The sequence below is a fragment of the Melanotaenia boesemani genome, chromosome 12 (genome assembly GCF_017639745.1).
Source record: "Melanotaenia boesemani isolate fMelBoe1 chromosome 12, fMelBoe1.pri, whole genome shotgun sequence".
NCBI lineage: Eukaryota > Metazoa > Chordata > Actinopteri > Atheriniformes > Melanotaeniidae > Melanotaenia > Melanotaenia boesemani.
In genome coordinates this window covers 13,878,848-13,898,565 of record NC_055693.1, presented here as the reverse complement: position 1 = coordinate 13,898,565, position 19,718 = coordinate 13,878,848, and the positions used below count along the sequence as shown (strand labels likewise).

Sequence of the window (19,718 nt, the reverse complement as noted above, 5' to 3'; positions counted from 1 at the left end):
GTAATCTTTGAGGTGATTACTGTGAACTTTTGTTTAATTTCAAAGGAAAATAATCACAGCTATAGGTCCATAATTGTTTAATAAATGAATGTTGTAGCAAATAGATGGATGACTAAACCATTGATAAATAAGTGTTGGTGGTTTGCACTGTCTCCTTGCAACAAGGTTTTTAATATGACTCTCAACCATGTCCTTGTTTTGCTGATTTTTGTATTTTCAGCATCGTTTCTCCAGTTTGTCCAGTTTCCATCAAAAGTCCAAAATATCCATTTTAAGTTAAAGAGGATATTTGGACTGTATTTGTCCCGATTTTGCCTCCTCCGGACCTCGAACAGCAAACGCCCGATCATCGTGAGATTTCCCTGTCCAATTATCATTTGGTCTGTGGTGTGTTATGTATTTGTTCCGATAATCTGTTCCGAAACAGGTCATAGCCGACAATTTGGAACAGTGAACATGTTTAATATTTCAGTGCCGATTTCTGAGGAACGCTGACAACACGTACATTCTGAATCCGTGGGTGGTGACGTGGTGCGTAATGTAGCCAATCAGAGAGCTAGCTGACTGGGGAGCAAGGACGTAAACAAAGTCCGTGTTCACACCGTCTCCAGTCTGCTTCTTTTTTTTTTTTCCAGTTTTGGCTTTTTCTGTTAACAATAGTCCCAAGACCACCATCATTTCCTCGTCCTATATATCCCCTTCCATGCTGTGTGTTGTGTTTTTCGATTGTTATTATGTTTCTTCTTCTTCGTTTTTTGCCAGTTGTTGCTATGGTTCTTCTTCTACGTTTCAACGTTTGGCTCGAAGGACTAGATTGTATTTGAGTTAGTGGACAGCATCGTCATGTGTGTGTTGTTCCTTGATTACATTTTCAGAGCACACCACACACAGTACGATCATAACTGATTTTTTTTTATCTTCATGTGTAAGGTCTCGACCAGATAAAAAAACCCCCAAAGATTAAAAAAATCGTTATGTGTGTACCAGGCTTAATCTGGCCGAAAGTGTGATGGCTTTTCCCATAAATGTACATTTTTGTCACCAGAGGTGCAGGATTGTTCCTTCAAAGATACAGACAAGAAATTAGATACAAAACATTGCATGTATGATAGACAAAAAGATTTTCTGAACAGTTATAAGTAACTCATGATTAGTCACTGTTTTCAAGTCGAACTCAGATGCCATCATAGTGACTGAATTAGTCATTAAGATCATCTTGACTTCTACGATAGCAATCACTATGATCTTAAAAGTGATCTCAACTATCGCTTTAACGGTCTCGCCGATCATCAAGGCGATCCCGACTTCCATAGTGATCACGCTGATTATCAAATCGATCGCGCCTACCATAGTTGTCACGATTATCATCAAGGCGATCACGACTACCATAGCGGTCACGGTTATCGTCGAGGCGATCACGACTACCATAGTGGTCACGGTTATCGTCGAGGCGATCACGACTCCCATAGCGATCACGGTTATCTTCGAGGCGATCACGACTCCCGTAGCGGTCACGGTTATCTTCGAGGCGATCACGACTCCCGTAGCGGTCACGGTTATCATCGAGGCGATCACGACTCCCGTTGCGGTCACGGTTATCATCGAGGCGATCACGACTCCCGTTGCGGTCACGGTTATCATCAAGGCGATCACGACTCCCATAGCGATCACGTTGATCGTCAAGGCGATCACGACTTCCAGAGTGCTTGCGCTGATCATCGAGATGATCACGACTTCCACGATAGCTACCATGCTGATCGTCAGGGTAATGCTGAGAGCCAACATCACTGCCCTTTCCCTCATATCTCTCTTTACCACTAATAAAGTTGTGCTGATCATCATCAAACGTTTGTTGTGCTCCTCCTGTGCTGTAATTGCTTTGAGGAACAACATCTTTGTCTTCATATGAATCAGCCTGGTTTTTCTCGCTGTTTGATTTGTCATCCATGTACTGCCTTCCAGCTTCACCACCATCTTTGTCGTGAAACTCCATTCCTCCTAAAGAACTAAAACAAAACAGATGTAAAACACACATTATTTCAGTACAGTTGACTGACATAGATGCAAACAATCAATGAGTTACACAACTATTGATGATAGGTTTATAACAAAAAAAAGAGAAACATCTAGAGAATGTATTACATACCCCTCAGTATATTTGTCCTTTTTCCCCTTCCTCCGGCAGCAACAAAAGATGATAACCCCCGCAACTACTATACCTGCTAAGACCCCTCCAATTATAATTCCAGTAGACCCCATGTTCATGCTGCCTGGAGATACAACAGGAAAGACAACAGTGTTAAGTGCTAAGCTAAGTGAATAGTGTTTGTAGTTTCTTTTGAACAGTTTTTAATGGGCAGCATATGCCTCGGGGAGTATTATGGTGAGACAGTTAAACCTACAATTCCTTGACTGACCACTTGGGATTGACTTGAAATGTTCAATGTTCATCGACTCCAGTAATGTACTATCTTTAGCATAAATAGGTTTTCTGACTCCTCATTCAAGTTCAATGAAGTTCCATTAAAGTAAACTCCATTAGCATAATCAGTACCAGGTATACTCTCAAATAGCAAATGCAACTAAGCAAGCTCACTTGCAGGTAAAATTGTGGAGATTCTTGTATTGACTCTCTTCTAACTCTGCTTTGTGTCTACCAACTCTCATGAAAAACTATTTGATTTAATAGCCATTAATCCCTGTTAGCAAATTAGCTTAAATTAAAGTAAAAACTTAAATTTAATTAAGGTAAACACTTCACTATCCTAACTAGTCTCCAGACTGTTAGACTGTCTGAAACACAGAAAGTAGCTAGGAGAACTGTGCTGGGTGTTATGTTTGGCTTCATTGTATGTGACAATGGTAAAAGACTCACTAGCCATCACAGCTAAGGTGAAGTTGCAGCTGGCAGAGCCAATTTCGTTTTCTGATTTGCATATGAAGAATCCAGATGTCTCTCTTGAAATATTGAAGAGGGATACAATTCCATCCTCTGCAACATAATCATAAAAGTTAGTCAGACAATTGCTGATATTAATGGTCTAAACTGCCTTTCAGTAGGTAAACACAATGAAAATCAGTCCTCAGATTGTCTTGCCAAATAAAATGCTTTAAAGAAGAATGGATAAATAAAATGCATACTTTCAGTTGTCTTAGGTGGAAACTGTCTGGGAATGTTTTCAACACTGTAGCTTGTCCACTGATAAACTGGTCGTGGGGATCCCTCTTCAGACAGGCATGTGATTGAGATGTTGTGAAAATACTCTGCTTTCCCCTGAAGCTTGCAGATTGGTGGAGACGGAGGCTCTGGACAAGAAAGAATTTGTAATAAATGCACACTCCAAGTAGCACCACGGCCTCACAGAAAGAGGGTCGCTGGTTCAAGCCTCAGCTTTGGGGGGTTCAAATAGTAGTCTTTCTGCGTGGAGTTTGCATGTTCTCCTTGTGAATGTGTGGGTACTCTCTGGATACTCCAGCTTCCTCCCACCATCCAAAGACATGCATGTTAGGTTAAATGGTCACTCTAAATTTTACCTAGGAATGAGCATGAGTGGTTACTTGTCTCTCTGTGTTGGCCCTGGTTAGACTGGTACCCTGTGTACCCTGCCTCTCGCCTGTTAACTGCTGGGTTAGGCTCTGGCTCCCTGCAACCCTGAATTGGAGTAAGTGGCACAGAAAATGAATGCCAGAAATTGGGCACTGGTATTTTTGTGGGAATGTGTGTTTAAAAAACTACAAATAAATTTAATTTATTTCATGAAATATTAATTTGCATTCAGAATCAAAACGGGAGGATGCTGACCAGTGCTTCTAAAAACACTGTCTTATTCTTGGCATCCATCCATCCATCCATCCATCCATCCATCCATCCATCCGTCTGTCCGTTCGTCCGTCCGTCCGTCCGTCTGTCCGTCCATCCATCCATCCATCCATCCATCCATCCATCCAGGGGGACCCTGTCTCCTAAGCAACACTATCCAGGAACTTGGAAGTTCAGTTAAAAGGCCTCCTAAAGTTTGATCCCTGACTTGGAAAGTCTCAAAAACCTTAAATTCCCAGACTTAAAATCCAGAATGAGCCCCAGTGAATACAAATAACAGGTGAAAGTATCTGCCAGAAACAGTTAATTTGCCACTTTGGTTGTGTTTCATTAAATCAACTGCTCTGTCCAGCTTCTAACTTTTCACACTTTGCTATGAAGTTTTTATGTTTAAAATACATCCTTATATGTTTCATCATTTTGTGTTAATGACAGCTGTCTGACTAGTACTGGTCCTCCTAGTTATAGCTGGAAACTGACAAACTACGGTGTGACTTCATCCCCAGTTCTGGGATTTGTCCTCTGAGGCAAATGCACAGCCATCCTAGCTTTGGCACATAGTTTAATGCAATGTCACTGATTAGCTTTATTTTTATATTATTTTAGCAAACACATAGACATTTTTAGTGCCAAAATTTCTGCTTTGGTAACAACAGTGATTGTAGGAGCCATATTAGTATATTTGCATATTTATGAGGCGGCACAGGTGACATGCAGCATTGGCATCTGGGCGGTGGGTGTGTTGCTGTGGGCGTGTGTGTGTCACGAAGTTTGAAAGGTACCAGCTCACAGGTGTTTGGGATGAATGGATGAGGAAGTGGGGTGAGCTCGGTGGTGGTCACATTTTCTGTTGACCGTGTAATCGCATCATATATAGTATAAGTCTGTTTCAGTTAGAATATCGTTTACTCGTTGTCTGGATTTGTTTTGGAACCATGAATGGAAAGAATAAACCTATCGCTGCTGACACAGAAGAACTTGGGAATACTTTGGAACTCGCGTCTGGCAGATAACACCAAGTTTAGCCCACAGCGGCCCTAAAATAAGTTATCGTTTTGCTGCAACAGTGATGGTTAGATAATTACAAAAAACTTTACTATTTAACCCTTTTTTTTTTTTTTTTTAAATGAGGTCACCCTTTTATTGACAATAACAGAAATCCTAAATACAGGTGCCCAAAATTCTGCAAACCACTGTTTGTCTACCACAACAGAGAGACTATGATTCATAAAATCACAACATTGCTTTAATTCTCACCGAGGACCAGGAGGAAAGTGGAGGCAGCAGTTGTTCCCTCACTGTCACCTGGTATTTTGACACTGCACTGGAAAGTTCGGTTGTCCTGCATGGTCGCTTTGGTAAAGTGGAGTGTGCTCGTCCCACTGGCGACGTTAACCTCCAGCGAGACTCTGTCTTCATAAGCAGGTGAAATGTCAACGGGACTGTTGAGGAAATAGCTTGCTACCGTTTTCTGGAGCAAACAAACAAGCAAACACAAACACAGAGTACATTGTCAGTACAGTGCAGATTCATTGCCCAACTATAATAAAAAAAGGCTATAAATACACCAAAATCAGCACAATGTTCATTGAGCTTTAGTAAAAACTAAAGAAAACACAGGTTCTGACTAAAACAGCTCTCTTGTTGGGGCCACATTTCCTTCCAATGCTGGGTTCAACAACTCTTTAAGCTGTGTAAGCTTTAAACTGCAGACTGATTTGTATATTCATACTTGTGCTGGTATTTGTTTCAGAAATGCAAATTTCAAGGTGATTCCATAAGTTTCTCCTCTGCTTGATCTGATATTAATTTATTTATATATTTAATTTAACAAAATAAGAAAGCACACTGAACATACCGTAAGTTTAGCAATATAATTATACTAGGGTTTTATTTTATTTTATCTTAACACAACAATGGGTAGAGGATGGATGCTGTGCAGACTGTGAAACCTTTTGAAGAAAATGTGTTCATTCATTTCTGCTACACTTTCTTTCATAGTATATTAGTCATGACAACACAATTATGCACCTGAACAGAAGGACTTGTGTACACAAGGCTGATTCTTTTTCCTATTCATCATCCACTGGACAAAGGTCATCCCCATTATCTGAATCATGTCGCATTCAACGAAAACACCGAACATACTTATGTTTAAATAAACAGTTTGTGATTTCCACTGTTAATCATGGTCAGATTATTTGTATATTATCACATTTCATGAAAAAATTGTTAATTACTTTCATTGACAGATTACAGAATTGGCCCAACATTACTAAGAAAATGAAACTGATGTGTTAGAAAAAGTTTTGTGTTACAAAGAGGACAGAGGTCCATAAATCTTTCGCCTCCCATGATGCAGCTCTCGTAAACCTCAACAGCCTCCTGTTCTGTTTAACACCCACATCATTCACACTGCATTTCCCCATTTCTACAAACATATTATTTGTTTATAGATAAGTTATTTCTCCTTAATTGGACCAGATTCAATCAACAGTTTCTATTTATTAAAATAATTTCTGCCTGGACATTTTACATGCAACTATGTTCATATCTTACCAGTGGGTTACCCTTAACATCAGGGTAAGCGTCCCATGTGAGGATAAGGTTGTTCACCACAGGAGTAGCAGGTTGAAAAGAACAAGTCAATGTAGTATCTTTGCCTTTTGCAACCTTATATTCCTTTTGTGGGATAGAAACGTGTAAACTCCAGCAGCAAGGAAGCACTGAAAAAAAAACAAAAAAAAACAACTAAACAAACATAATAACACAGAAGAAATGTTTTTCTCCATCATAATTACTTTTACTACTGTGTTGTTCGTTTATTTATTTATTAAATTTGACATTAGGTAAGGTGAAATCTGACTAATTTCATTTTTTTACTTCCACTAAGTAGAATACAATCCTGCTTCCTTTTGAGTAGTAGCCAGTTTGGTTAATGATTAACAGTAGTTATAATACCATAAAGGTGTGGCGATAGTTTTTAGTAAAGTGAAAAAGTATATATATAAAGCTTACCTGTGAGTATGAAAACAAGCTTTTGCCATCCAAGTTGCATTCTTGTTGTCATTTTTAAAAGAGGATAAAAACATATAACCATTAAAAATGATAAAATGAATGCTTCCTGTCAAAGAGCAAGGAGTCTGCCCAGCCTTCACAGTGAACTCCCAAGTAAGGATAAGGTGACTCTTCCAGGTAATAAGTTAACAATATAGGTCACATGTCACCAGGGATCCAATCATTCACCTGTTTTCTTGGTTTGAATTAGAGCTGACCATAGATAGATAAATAGATACAGACAGATAGATAGACAGACCGACCGACCGACCGACCAACCGACGGACAGATATTCTTGGAAGTTTTATCTTCTTAGAAAGTGTGATTATTCTTTGCATAGTCAGCCAGCAGCTGGTGCCGTCCTCACTTCAGCCTGCAGGCTGCAGTATTGTACTGACAATCACACAGCATACATCAAGTACAAAACTGTTGTCCTTCTACATGTCCTTCATGTAGAGTTGCTAAAGAAAGCTGAAAGGTTTTTAAGTGAACTACTTTATACATACTTAGAAAACTATATGTTAAACAAACTGCACAAGTATTTCCCGTAGCATTGTGTTAGAATCTCTGACTCTACTTCAAATTGTGTGAGACAGAAGAAAAATGCTGGACCACCTTTAGAATACATGACAAAGATAAACGTAAAGGTGGTTTCACTGCAAATTTTCAACAATGAAACAGTAATGATAACACATAATTTTATTCCCATTAAAAATCAGAATGCATTGGCTATCTTTAAACTATCTTAAAATGAAGACAGTCCATCAGTTGTCTATAACTTTATCAAATTCAGATTCAGAGGGGGGCTGGAGTCCATCCCAGCTACTATTAGGCAATAGGTAGAGTATACCCTGAACAGGTTGCCAGTCCACCACAGGCCAACACAGAGACAAAAAACCATCCACTCAAAAAGTGTGTATTTAGAATCACCAATAAACCTGACATCCATGATTTTCGACTGTGTTGCATCACCACTTCTTTAACAAAACGCTGCTAGCTTTTTTGGGTCTGAGTAGATGAAATGCAGCAAAATGTTTGTCCTTTCTTATTTCAGTATTGATATACTGATGGATTTCAGCTGTGCAGCAGTTCAGGGTCTTTTTTGTCTTGTTTTCAGTTTCATAATGTTATCAGGGGAGACGTCTGGACAGCAGGCAGTCCAGATTAGATTTATAATAATGGAGTTGTAAAGCTGCTATAGACACAAAATGTGGTTAAACACTGTTTTGCCAAAATGATTATATACTCCAATAAGGACCCAGAAAACTAGCTATGTACTCTTTAGCCAGTAGAACATGTTGTTGATTTCCCCCAAAATAAATAAAAATAAGAATTTACATTTGGATTTGTCAGACCACAAGTTTCATGTCATTCCACAGAAGGCCTTCATATTCACAAATATTCACTGGGATGTTACTAAACACTTCACACTATATTTCAAGTTATTATGCATTTATTGTTTTGTTCATTTCTCCTAAATAATCAATGTGAACATCAAAGTTTTATTATATATCACAATATTAAAAAGGCTGTAAAGAAATGAAAATGTACACTTTTTGTATATTTTACATTACTTTCATCATTTTTCTAAAAGACAAATGAAAAATTACATATCAAATTACATCAAATTACTGGCTAAATTACATTATTAAATTACAATAACAGTATAATGCTGGATTGCCTGTATCCAGTATTATACTAATATTTCACTGTATACTTATGTACTGTGTAAGGTTGAAATACAATATTTTATTTTAACTTGAAAACTCTGTCAAAACATTTAGTAAAACTAGGTTCTATTATTGTTTTTAGGTTATGTTATAATATTAGCAAGATTGTCCATTGCAGCTACAGAGACCAATTCCACTGAAGCAAATTAATAACAAAGAAAATATTCAGTACAGCTTGTTGCTCGTAACTTATGCAACTGTGAATATACTGCCATAATTCTGACTTTAAGTTATATCAGTCATCATTACTCTAAATTTTACAATCAAGCAGTTTATTTACAGACATGAATAACACCTCACTGCAGGAACATAAGCATGCCTCTGTAGTGCTCTCTGTTACTTACATATTCAGGTCAAATTGTTGTCTCTATATGCATGGAACTGTTTGTACTGTATATGCATCTAGTGTCTATCTCTCTTCAGCTTTGCTGCCTTTGTTTTGCATTTCCATGTGCACCAACATTGCTGTGTATCAGCACAACGAGACGCCCAATAATCAAATTAATTACTGAAACAATCAACATTATATTAAATTAAAAATGATAACAATATATAAACTGAAGTATGCAGCAGGGCCCCTCCGTTAAAAGCAAGGCCACAGGAGTAGTCATGCCAATTCCCTGTCAAAACTGCAATTAATTAAATTACCAAAACCAGGTGACATGCAAGAATGTGGGACTTCCCTGGGAACGCATTAAATTCCTTCAGGTTATTCAATCAACTGGAACAGATACAAGACTACATTAATGTTTGTCAGTTTATTACGTGTTTCACATACCTGCTGCAAATTGTTCTTAAACTATAACAAAATGAATGCAGACCGTGTTCACTGAGATATGTAAAAAAATAATGTTAACATTTCCTTAATGGAATACAATGTAGGCTGTTATAGAGATACTAAGGATTATGTTTCCTGTTTAGCATTTCACTACGTTTGTTAACAGTTATGACCTGCTGGTGGAATTAGTATATATCATATTCAATGACAAAATAGTGAGTTGAAGTATTAGTGGCTTACAGTAAGAGGGTGAAAACTTAATCTGCACCTCAACTAGTGCGTAAAGGAAGCAATTTTACGATGACAGATTTAACTTAAGACATGGGAAAGCTTAGATTGGGTTATGTTAACAAATATCACAACAGAAATGACTACTATTTTATTCTTTCGCTTTGCATGTAGGTGTAAAATATTTCAATCTAAAAATGTCCAGCCAAAGTTGTGCAATTCCACATCAACATAGATGTTTGGTAACTTCACATACAATCACGTGAAAAGTAAAGAAAAGCTTGTTTCAAGTCGAAGGATGGGCTTATTATGTGAAAATTGCAGCACAGTTTAGTTTTGTTATTTTCCATTTGAGCAAAACCAAAGACTTCGAAAATAATTTCCTTTGGAAATATAAGATCAAAGTGGAGCTGTTTTGATATAAACACAGTATATCAGCACAAACTGTCAAACAGATGTTGATTTGGCCTGGTTTGTAGCCAAAGGGCCTGGTCACCTACTCATTGAATCAAACACGAATTCTTCTGTTTACCAAAGTACTCTAGATTCAAATAAAGATCAGTCTGCTCATTTGGCAGAAACTGTGTCATGCAACAGGATGGTGAGCTTAAATACACCAGGAAATCTACAACTAAAACAGTGAAAATTAAAAGAATCAAGGTGTTGCAATGGCCCGGTCAAAGTCCAGATTGAAAGGCTGTAGTGGAGCTTTGTAAGAGCTGTGCATAAACAAATACCCACAAATCTCATTGAACTGAAGCAACATTGTGACAAGGGAGCAAGAAAAGTGGGCCAAAACTGTTCCACATCAATATGAGACACTGTTAACATCATAGAGAAAATAATTATTTCAAGTTTTTGCTACTTAAGGTGATTATATAGACTGCTGAACCATGGGGTATACTCAGTGTTCCACACTCACAGCTTCTGTATTTTTTGCTTAGTTTTATTTATTTATTTATACATTTTTTATTTATTCATACAAGAACAGTAAAACTAAAGGAGGGTGTTCTTTTTATATTGACTTGAGAATTAACCTTACACAAAATTCAGGTTGACATAATTTTTTATGTAAAAAACAAACAAACAACAACAAAACAGTCTGCATCTGAATAACTGATCATCCTAAATATTGTAAACCACCTGAAAGGCTAAACGGTTAATATATTAGGCTAGATCAGGGGTCTGCAACCTTTACAACCCAAAGAGCCATTTTTCCCTCAGCCCAGCTAAATAAAACTGTTTTAGAGCAGCAAATGTCACCAGAACTTTTTTTTTTAAAGACAACTCATATTTTTTTATAAATATCTACTATACAAATTTTGTATTCATTTTTAAAGAACTAGTTTTATTTTATGTGTACAAAACTTTTGCAAAAGGAGGATATTAAGACTTCTAGATCTTTTTGAAAGATTATGTAACAAAACAAAACAAAGTCCATCCTAATGATAAACAAAACTGATTAAAAAAATATATTACTGGTACTTTTAGTGTCACTATGTTGTGGAAATGCAATGCAATTATTCCATGACAAAAGAAACTGAAAATCTGCTAAAAAAAACTTGCATTTGTTATTTTATATATATATCTATATACATATACAAACATTAGTTAATTATTTAGCATTTTTAGTCATGTTTCAAGAGCCAGTGGAAGGTGTGGAAGGTCCAGAGAGCCACTTCGGCTCCAGACTTCTGGGCTAGGTATTTCCTCCAATGTGCTTTTCTTAATCCAAATTTATAGTAACGGAAAACTAGATTATTATTTAAGTATGTAAATAAAACGCAACTGACAACATGATAAACACCTTCCACTCCCGTCTGCATAGTTTTTTTTTTTTTTTTTTTTTTAGTGTGTATGTGTGTGTGTGTGTGCGTGCTAGGCTCAGGGCTGGGATTTCGGGTTAAATATTCAAAATGGCGGACGGAGGAGCAGCGAGTCAAGATGAGAGTTCAGGACAAGGTAATGATTACAGCATTTTACATATTCATACTCATATTCAAACTGTGTTACTCACAATTTATGATAACGGAATACTTATGAAAGGCAGAGTGACTGGCTGATAAGGACGATATTAAGCGTCGTTTTAGTTTGCAGAAAGCTAGCCAACTGTAATTTGACAGAGGAAACGAGCTGTTGCAGTGCGACGGCAAATTACATGGAACATGCCTCCCCCCTTTGTGTGATTAGACGGCTGTACGCCGCTACATATTCATACCTCTGTCGACAAATACAATTTAGCATATTTTATTAGTAATCGCCATCGTTACTCTGGTTGATGTGAAACGCATATATATATATGTTACGAACGCAGTTTGATTGAAATGAGGATGCTAGCCAGCTAGCGTTAGCAAGCCTGCTAACGCTTGGCTTTGTGTTGATGCACACTGAGGCTTTTGAGAGAGGTTTGCATATTCATTTTCAGCAGCTGGGCAGTGGCTGCGCTCGGGTCTTTTCTAGCACTGTTTGTGAGGTTATTGATCTAAACACGGCACACCTTGCTTTCGTTAAACGCACGGTGTTTGCTCCCGGTACCTCAGATCGACGGGATTTTTTGGAGCGGAGGATTTTCCCTCAGCCTTTTGTGCTCGGCGCAGCGGAGCCACAGCAGCCTGTTGTGTTATTCATGCAGGCCTCCCTCAGCCAGAGTGCGGAGTTCAGCATATTCCATCAACCGCTGAGAAGCTCACCCTGCGCCGCACAATAAACGGCAGTCAGCACAGCACTTAGTCGCGAGACGGAATGTAGAGTGTTTTAAAATTCTATTAAAACTGAAAACGGCTTTCCAGAATAGCTAACTGTGTCCAACTTAGTCCAGTTTTCTAGCTAACTCTATGTTTACAATTATTAGATTTACCGGAGACACGTTTGGGATTGTTGTTTAGCTGCTGAAAACTATATGAAAAATGTGTTGTGTTGAGCTGTTTCTCTCGTTACAAGTACACTTCGATTAAAGTTGTACCAAGTACTTTTCAGTTGAAGTGGGAGTAGCCTGGCATCGGGTTTAGTGCTGTTCTGTCCGATAAACTGTTAATCAGTTCACGGCGGTGTATAATTTATTTGCATGTATTTTTATTTATTTGTTTAGCCTTTGGCGAGTATCGTTGGAAACTTGGTTTCTGCCTGTTTGTCCTACTTTGTGGTTGGATTTTTGACTTGGTGCGACTGTGCTGAATTCAAAGATTGTACCTGTGTATCCCCCCAGGCACAGGGTGGGGTGGTGAGGCCCACTTCCGGAAGGCCACAGTAATAACAGGCAGGGCATTGTTATTATTCTCTCCACCGGTTTCATAGCCGGGCAAGACGCAGCTTGATGGTACCATTTGACTTCATTTACTTACATATTGCATTCAGTTAATTAAAAAGAAAAACGCTTGTATTGTGGTTATGCTGTCACAGCAATGAAATGTTAGGTGATAACTGTCATTCTGATGTTTTTTTTTTTCAATGCCACTGTTAGTTTTAGATTATGTTTATGACTTTGACTGGCTTTTTTCTTCTTCTTCAAACTAAAACATTCCTAAAACGTGGTGCCTAAATCCATGCTGGTTACATCACTAAGTTCTAGTCCAAAAATTATCCTAAATTATCCAGAAATAATGATGGGAAATACCCGTCTGGTTCTCAACAGATGAATTTAAACAATATGATTAATTATAACAAGTTAGTGACATGTCTCAAAAGAAATTACTGTAATAATGGTAAATGTTTTTCTGGTAACACTCCAGGGAGATTAAAAAATTATCATTTGAATAATTTTTACATTTTAAATTTTTCATGGTTCAAGTTTTAAATCGTCTTTATGTCTCAAACTTTGTTTTTGCTTTAATCTATATTCCATTTTGTGCAAATACACTAGTTTCATAGTTTGCCTGCAATTGTTCAGTCTTATAGTAACTTTTCCCTATGCAACAATATCAATTTTTATATGTGTTACATTGCAAGATAATTATGATACCAAGTTGCATCTCTTGTTTTAATGGTATCCAAGAAAGAGGACATATGGCAATATTTTTTTAATACATATACCCTTTAAATGTTAGTTCTCTCAGTGTTTTTGCTTTTTAGCATATGGTAGCTGTCTGTAACTTTGCTCATTTGTGTAAAAATTAACTGGTTTATAAAGCTAGGCTCCTTAAAGAACAGATGAAAAATAATTCTGTCACACTAAAGCTACTTTTCTCATTTAATCAGTTTTACAGTTCCACCCTCATTCCAGCCTTGTAGTTCCATCATGAATATTCATTGATGTAAACACAGTTGCTATGAATAATGCATAACCCGCTGTAATAAATTCAGGACATGCCATCTCAAAGTACTGAGAGGGCCTCCATGAAGGCTCCAGTCAGACAAGTCTTTTCACTCTGGAGGAAGAAAATGTAGATTATAATAGTTTAGTGATCTCTTCAGGACTTCAACTGCTTGTTTCTGATGATTTGTGCTAAAGTGATAAGTTCCTGACAAAACAATGCTATGCAAGAATGCCATTCCATGAATACAACAATACACATCAAACATTTGACCAAGAGTTCCTATTATCTGTTTTTAAAACATGAAGATAAGGCAAATAACAGCAAATGTGTATTTATCTTTATAATACTGAACATCTAGTAGAAGAGAGGAAAATATGGCTTGAGAAATGCAACTAGATAATAAAGCTTTTGCGGTGTAGGTGCAGTAGATGATCTATGACTAGAAGCCAATGGATGACCTACAAGTTGTTGCATTCACCAGGCAACAATTACCATGTTGTTCCTGATAGCTATCATGTGTCTCCCATAATTAAGATTACTGATAAACATTTGCAAGTATTTCATTAAACTGTTTTTAGCTACTAACAGGATATAACAGTTTTAAAACACAGCATTCATTGTGAAGACAGGCTTTAGCTGGAAAATATTCAGACTATTCAGAATATTGTCAGTCACAATAATGTTCCCTTTTTAATAGATTAAACAGCGAGTTGTGGAATAAACAGTCAACATTCTTTTTAGAAGCTGAATAGGTGCAGTATTTTATACACCCCATGAATAACCAGAAATTCATGCAAATATTATCTTTCAGGTTGTGAACGTACATGTGAATCCGTCCTGTCTGCATCAAACTGTAGCAATGAATCATGTGGCTAACCCTTGCATGTGCTTAGTGGTGGTAGTTGAATATTCCTCATTGTCATCCCTGAGAAACCGCACTTTAATTTGGTTAGATTGAATTTTCCACCTAGTCTATATACAGCTCCTTAATGACCACCCAAGAGAGATACCACAGTAGCTTACAGAGGTGTTAGCCCCATTACTGTTCATCGAATTACACAGCTTCCAGTATTTTTGCTCATTTGTGTGTTCAGTCCAGTGTTGCAGTTTCTACTGTCAGACAGTTTTGGTTTGATGCACTGACTGACATTTAAAGCATTTCTAAATAGTTTGGATATTGATATCAATCCTGGATTTAGCTAGGAATCTTTAATCTGCCAGGCTAATGCTTCAAATTGAAAGATAAACTTGACCAAAGATAATGAGTATTTAAAAATTGTATTTGGTTCACAAACTGACCCAGAAAAAGTGGTCTTGGTGTGTTCTGTGTCTAACATGAATATAGGTAGCAGGGTGGAATAAGGATGTGCTAATTAAGATTTGCTCTGTCTCATGTTGAATCTCTAAGCTCACATTAACTTGTCTGCTGTATTCAGCCAGCCTTCCCATATTACAGTTCTAATGAGATAGCGGTTTGAAATTCTCTTTGCAGGATATTTGTATAATGCATTGTTCCACGGCAAGGCTTTGCAAAGCATTCAACCAAGTAACTACATGCGTCGGAGGGTGCTGCTGATAACTGCCTTTGCATTCACGTCTCTTTTGCTTTTTAATTTGCTTGAAGTCAGGAAGTTGATAGTAGTTTCTTGACCTTTCAGGCAAACCTAGTAGAGATAACATCTCGTAGATTATATTACATGTAATGTGGAAATGGTAAACGCCAACTACAGCTATCTTTTGGTAGCTAGGAGTTGAACTGGGTGTGAATGCAAGTGTGTGCACCTTGACATACACAGGACAGTTAATTTTAGAATTATAGAGAGTTATTTCCAAACAGAAGGATCATTTCTTTTAAGACAAATATTTCTTGCAAATAGGAAAATAAATGCACAAACTGGATGGCAAGTTAGTGTAAAGTTTTAAGTTTATTTAGTGTCTTAATCAGTAGAGTTTTTACTAAGAAGCACATAAGCAGGGAATAAGTAATACAAAGGCAGAAGTAATGGGAAATGAAAAAAAAAAACAAAAAAACACCTGACTCTCCTCTTACATTGCAGACAAGTCTACTTTTCAGTATTTACTCATTAACACCCTCTTGGCATTGTTTGATTTGGTCAGCCAGTATGTAAATGCCTTATGTCGGGCAGTGGGATAAGTGCAGAGGTTGATTAGAGCTCTAGCCAGGAGCAGTTGTTGTGGATTTAGTTTGTAAGCTCCATCCCCTGTAGACCAAAATACAGCCGTGCATTCCACTCAAGTCACTCTGATTCACTGGATACCTGTGCAGCCCCATAACTGCGCTGCTTTCCTGCTGTATTAACTCTAAGCACATGCAGAAAATGAATTTAAAAGGGCCCCAAAATGAAACACTAATGGAATGTAAAACTAATCTAAATATGTTAATCCCCATCACTTCATAAACATAGATGGCAACAGCCCGCCACCCACTCTCTGCAGTCACTCGTTGTGGAATGCTTAAGCCACAGGGGGTCTTGCAGTAATGACAGGCTTGTGGTGGATTAATGTAGAGTTATTTATTTCCGATTGAGCGAGTCGTCCCCCCCCCCCCCCCCAAAAAAAAAAAACGAACCTCCCCTCTCCTCCCCTTGTTCCCACTCAGGCCCATACCCATTCCTTTTTAGCTGTTTTGCCCAGTCTCTATGACTCCTGGACATGTTCTGATCGAGTAGTCACAGCTACTCTATTAATGAAGTCCACCTTGCTAACATGCCTAGACCCCCACTGACAGACTCCTACTGCATTCTGGGATATCTTCAGTCCTTTACCTGCTCTTAGCTAATTACTTTTTAGGCCTGCACTTACACAGTAATTGGTCTGTGCTGCTGCCTCCCCTCCCTCTGCTCCACCAAGTGCTAGTTTGAGCACTTTTTTCCTCTCTCTCTGTCGTCCTTATTCCCCTGTTTTTTTTTTTTTATCGTCCTCCAAAAGCCATCCAATTAATATGCTAATGAGCTGATAAATATTTATAGGGGTTTAAATTATGCAGAAAGCTTTCAGAGCCCGGTGTGAAATGCGTTGCTCGCAGGACTTCAAAGCCTTGCATTACTAACGAGGCAGGGGCAGATTTGCATACGGCTTTAATCAGCTGAATACTGATTATACTTCATTATAGAGTGGTGGTGGTGGTTGGGGGGGGTAGGGGGGGGGGGGGTAGGTAGTGTTGGAGGAGGCTGCCAGCTGCACTTGTCGTTTGTTTCATTCCAGCAAGAGGGGGAGAGGGTGAACTTTTTCAGAAGTACAGGCAATCTTGGCACACGAAAGAGAGAGAGGGAGAGAGAGAGGGAGGGGGAGCACAAAGTAGGCACAGTACAAGAGAGAGGGGCAGAGCTATAAGAAAAGAAAAGAGGGGGGCAAAGAGAGCTGTTTGCCTAAACCCTGTTGGCTTTCCCAGTGTGTGTATCCCAGTGTTGTTCAGCAGACCGTGTGGTGGACACTAGTCCTGTGTCTGTGTGTTCCTGTGGTTGTATTGAACTGTGTTTGCTGCTGACCAGTGGAGAGTGAAGACAGGGAAGAGTGGGAGGAGAAAGTGAGTGCTGGACACCCTGTCGGTGGGATTGCCCGGCTGAGGCAGTTTGACTTGATAGGTTCAGCAACCATGCTGGAAAATACAGGTGCAGCGAGAACAGGTGAGTTTTTAACGAGGCGGTGATGGGGCTTAGCTGGGTTTTTGTTGTTGGTTAGGTCAGGAAAGGACAGTGTGGCATATTTGCATTAAATGTCATTTCATGAGATTTTTTGTCCTTACGTCAATATAACATCACATTTTCTTCTGTAATATTGTCTGCTGCTTTGAGGGATTTAATGTCATTTCTCAAAGCACAACTCAAATCATTAACAAAACCTTACAGATCTGTTAGGGTTTAGCAACAGTAGGTATATGTATATCTCACTGCGTGTCTGTTTGGCTCTTTCAGATGCTAAAGTGAATATTAAGTCAGAAACTACTAAATGTGCAATGGAAAGTGGTGACGGGAACACCGGTGAGTGATATTCAGGTCTTTTGTTCTTTTTTTCGCCTTAGCTAAGCTGAAATCTGGATGTGTTGAGTTTTAACACCTCATTCAACAGGTTTCCAAATCATATAGCCAACAGTGTTTTTTAACATTGTTGGAACACAAACCAGAAACCTCACTTCTGTCAATCTATGTAACTCATTTTGGCAAAAATGAATTGTTCCTCATAGAGCAGTTTCCCATCTTTAGGGATTGTTGAATGTTGCAGTGCTTAATTGCTTCTGCAGTTCTGTGATGCTAATAATCAAACTCATTGTGACCATGAATGCTCACAGTTGATGTTGCTTTAGAAACTGTTTGCTTCTAATGTTTATATCTCTACTGTGCATTCAGTCTTGTGATCCTCTTTTATTAAATGTTAATAACTATATATTGTTTTGTCAGTTAAACCACCAAGGTATATTGTTTTTATCTTTTGTTGTCAGTTCATTTCATTAGCTGTATGTCTGTCCTCAGGAATCCAAACCAATGGATTGGACTTTCAGAGGCAGACGGTGCCAACCACAATCTCTAGTGCACATGCACAAGCCCTCCTCCAACAGGTACCACATCATCCATCCATCCATGCATGCGTGCATGCATACACATCACATACTTTACCCCAAGAAACTTCTTGTTTTCCTGTTTTTGTGGATGGAGCAGATATGCAACTGCTAATATTTTTGCATAATAGTAGCTTTACATTGAAACAAGGTATGAAGTTTGAAGAGAGCTCATCTGCACGCAAACATTCACAAGCAGAGGGAGTTCATTTAAATGAGCCAGGCTCTCACAGTGTTGCCTGGCAACAAGGCAGATTAATCAACCCTGTATGCTAATTAGCTGCTCTGCGGTTGCTCGGAAACAGATGGCAGAGAATATGCAAATCTATGCAGAATTTACATGCACTGCATAACAGTTATTTTAATTAGCATCTCAGCTCTTCCCTCCCTTCACTTCACTTTCCTTGTCTCTGAAGGCTGCAGCACATTTAAATATCCACCTTATCTCTGCCTTTTTAATGCAAATTCTTCTCACTGCTTAAAGACTAAAGGTGGGCTCTGACAAAGCCACTCAGGTAGCACAGAGATTTGATTTGCTCATTAGAAAATTTTCTATTTTATTTAGGTTGTTTATTTCTTACTTGAATATTCATTTGTGTTTCTTAAATTTAAATAATCAGTTTCTTCTTATTTATTTAATTTTTTAAACACAATTACACATGAAAATAAGATTCAGTAATACACCTTTAAAGGTTTCTTTTAAGTCTCCCTTTCTGCTCTACCTCCACTAGTCTAAGTTGGAAAACTCGGGTGCTCTTCCGACCTCCGTACAGCAGAGTGTATTGCCTCAAACCCAGCTAATGTTGGCTGGGGGTCAGATTGCTGGAGTAAGTGGCATCATTGCTGTCAGTTAAAATCCAGTCGTTCTCATGCATCCTAAATTGACGCCTTAATATGATCACGCTGTCTCAAAGACATGGTCAAATGATGACTTGACCTGATACTCAGCCTTAAAGCTGTTGCCTCCTTTGCCTGTTTGCCTGCTCATCCTTGAGTTTATTAGTGTCTGTCCAAATTCCTTCACAAAAGAACTTGGGAAGGGTTTGGTCATAGTCCCTGTGTCTTAAAATTCTTCATCAGGCCAGAATCGTATGGAATGATAGGAGTGCCCCAAAAAATAGAATAAACATGGAAAAGAATAAGGACATAAATGAGGAAATGTATAAACAAATGCATAAAACTATGAATAAAGTATAAATAAATGACAAAATTTATAGAAAAATGGATAAGATCATCATTATTATTATTGTTGTTATATTTTAATATTTAAATGTAT

General features: G+C 38.2%; 2 protein-coding genes across 10 annotated transcripts in view; one reads left to right on the top strand and one right to left on the bottom strand.

Annotated features, from left to right (window-relative positions):
• Nucleotides 1-911: 911 nt before the first annotated feature.
• LOC121650886 (cell surface A33 antigen-like) lies at nucleotides 912-12,401 on the bottom strand. 2 transcript variants are annotated; one of them, XM_042002680.1, is made up of 8 exons: nucleotides 12,149-12,401; nucleotides 6,839-6,879; nucleotides 6,380-6,546; nucleotides 5,078-5,291; nucleotides 3,142-3,306; nucleotides 2,876-2,992; nucleotides 2,147-2,270; nucleotides 912-2,006 (listed from the first exon to the last, which is right to left on the bottom strand). In XM_042002680.1, the coding sequence occupies exons 2-8, from the start codon at nucleotides 6,876-6,878 to the stop codon at nucleotides 1,271-1,273; spliced, it is 1,563 nt and encodes a 520-aa protein (XP_041858614.1). In that variant the 5' UTR covers nucleotide 6,879; nucleotides 12,149-12,401; the 3' UTR covers nucleotides 912-1,270. The 2 variants fall into 2 exon arrangements, with proteins under 2 accessions (XP_041858614.1, XP_041858613.1); XM_042002679.1 differs by lacking the exon at nucleotides 12,149-12,401 and having other exon boundaries at nucleotides 6,839-6,967.
• pou2f1b (POU class 2 homeobox 1b) overlaps nucleotides 11,502-19,718 on the top strand; it is a 23,607-nt gene continuing 15,390 nt past the window's right edge. For 5 of the 8 annotated variants that reach the window (XM_042002668.1, XM_042002672.1, XM_042002670.1 and 2 more), the window contains exons 1-3: nucleotides 11,502-11,575; nucleotides 17,802-17,867; nucleotides 18,357-18,442. In XM_042002668.1, coding sequence (XP_041858602.1) covers nucleotides 11,530-11,575; nucleotides 17,802-17,867; nucleotides 18,357-18,442 — 198 coding nt within the window. In that variant the 5' untranslated portion in view covers nucleotides 11,502-11,529. Of the gene's footprint in view, nucleotides 11,576-12,908; nucleotides 12,930-17,181; nucleotides 17,514-17,801; nucleotides 17,868-18,356; nucleotides 18,443-19,718 lie in introns of those variants that run through there. The other 3 variants (XM_042002675.1, XM_042002673.1, XM_042002674.1) reach the window with 3 other exon arrangements.

Excerpts from the sequence above, each read along its gene's own strand:
- LOC121650886 (XM_042002679.1), bottom strand. The coding sequence starts at position 6,920 with ATGGTTATATGTTTTTATCCTCTTTTAAAAATGACAACAAGAATGCAA. Across the intron at positions 2,271-2,875 it reads CACCTTAGCTGTGATGGCTA|GCAGCATGAACATGGGGTCT; the intron begins GTGAGTCTTTTA and ends TTGTATCTCCAG. Across the intron at positions 2,007-2,146 it reads AAGGACAAATATACTGAGGG|TTCTTTAGGAGGAATGGAGT; the intron begins GTATGTAATACA and ends GTTTTGTTTTAG.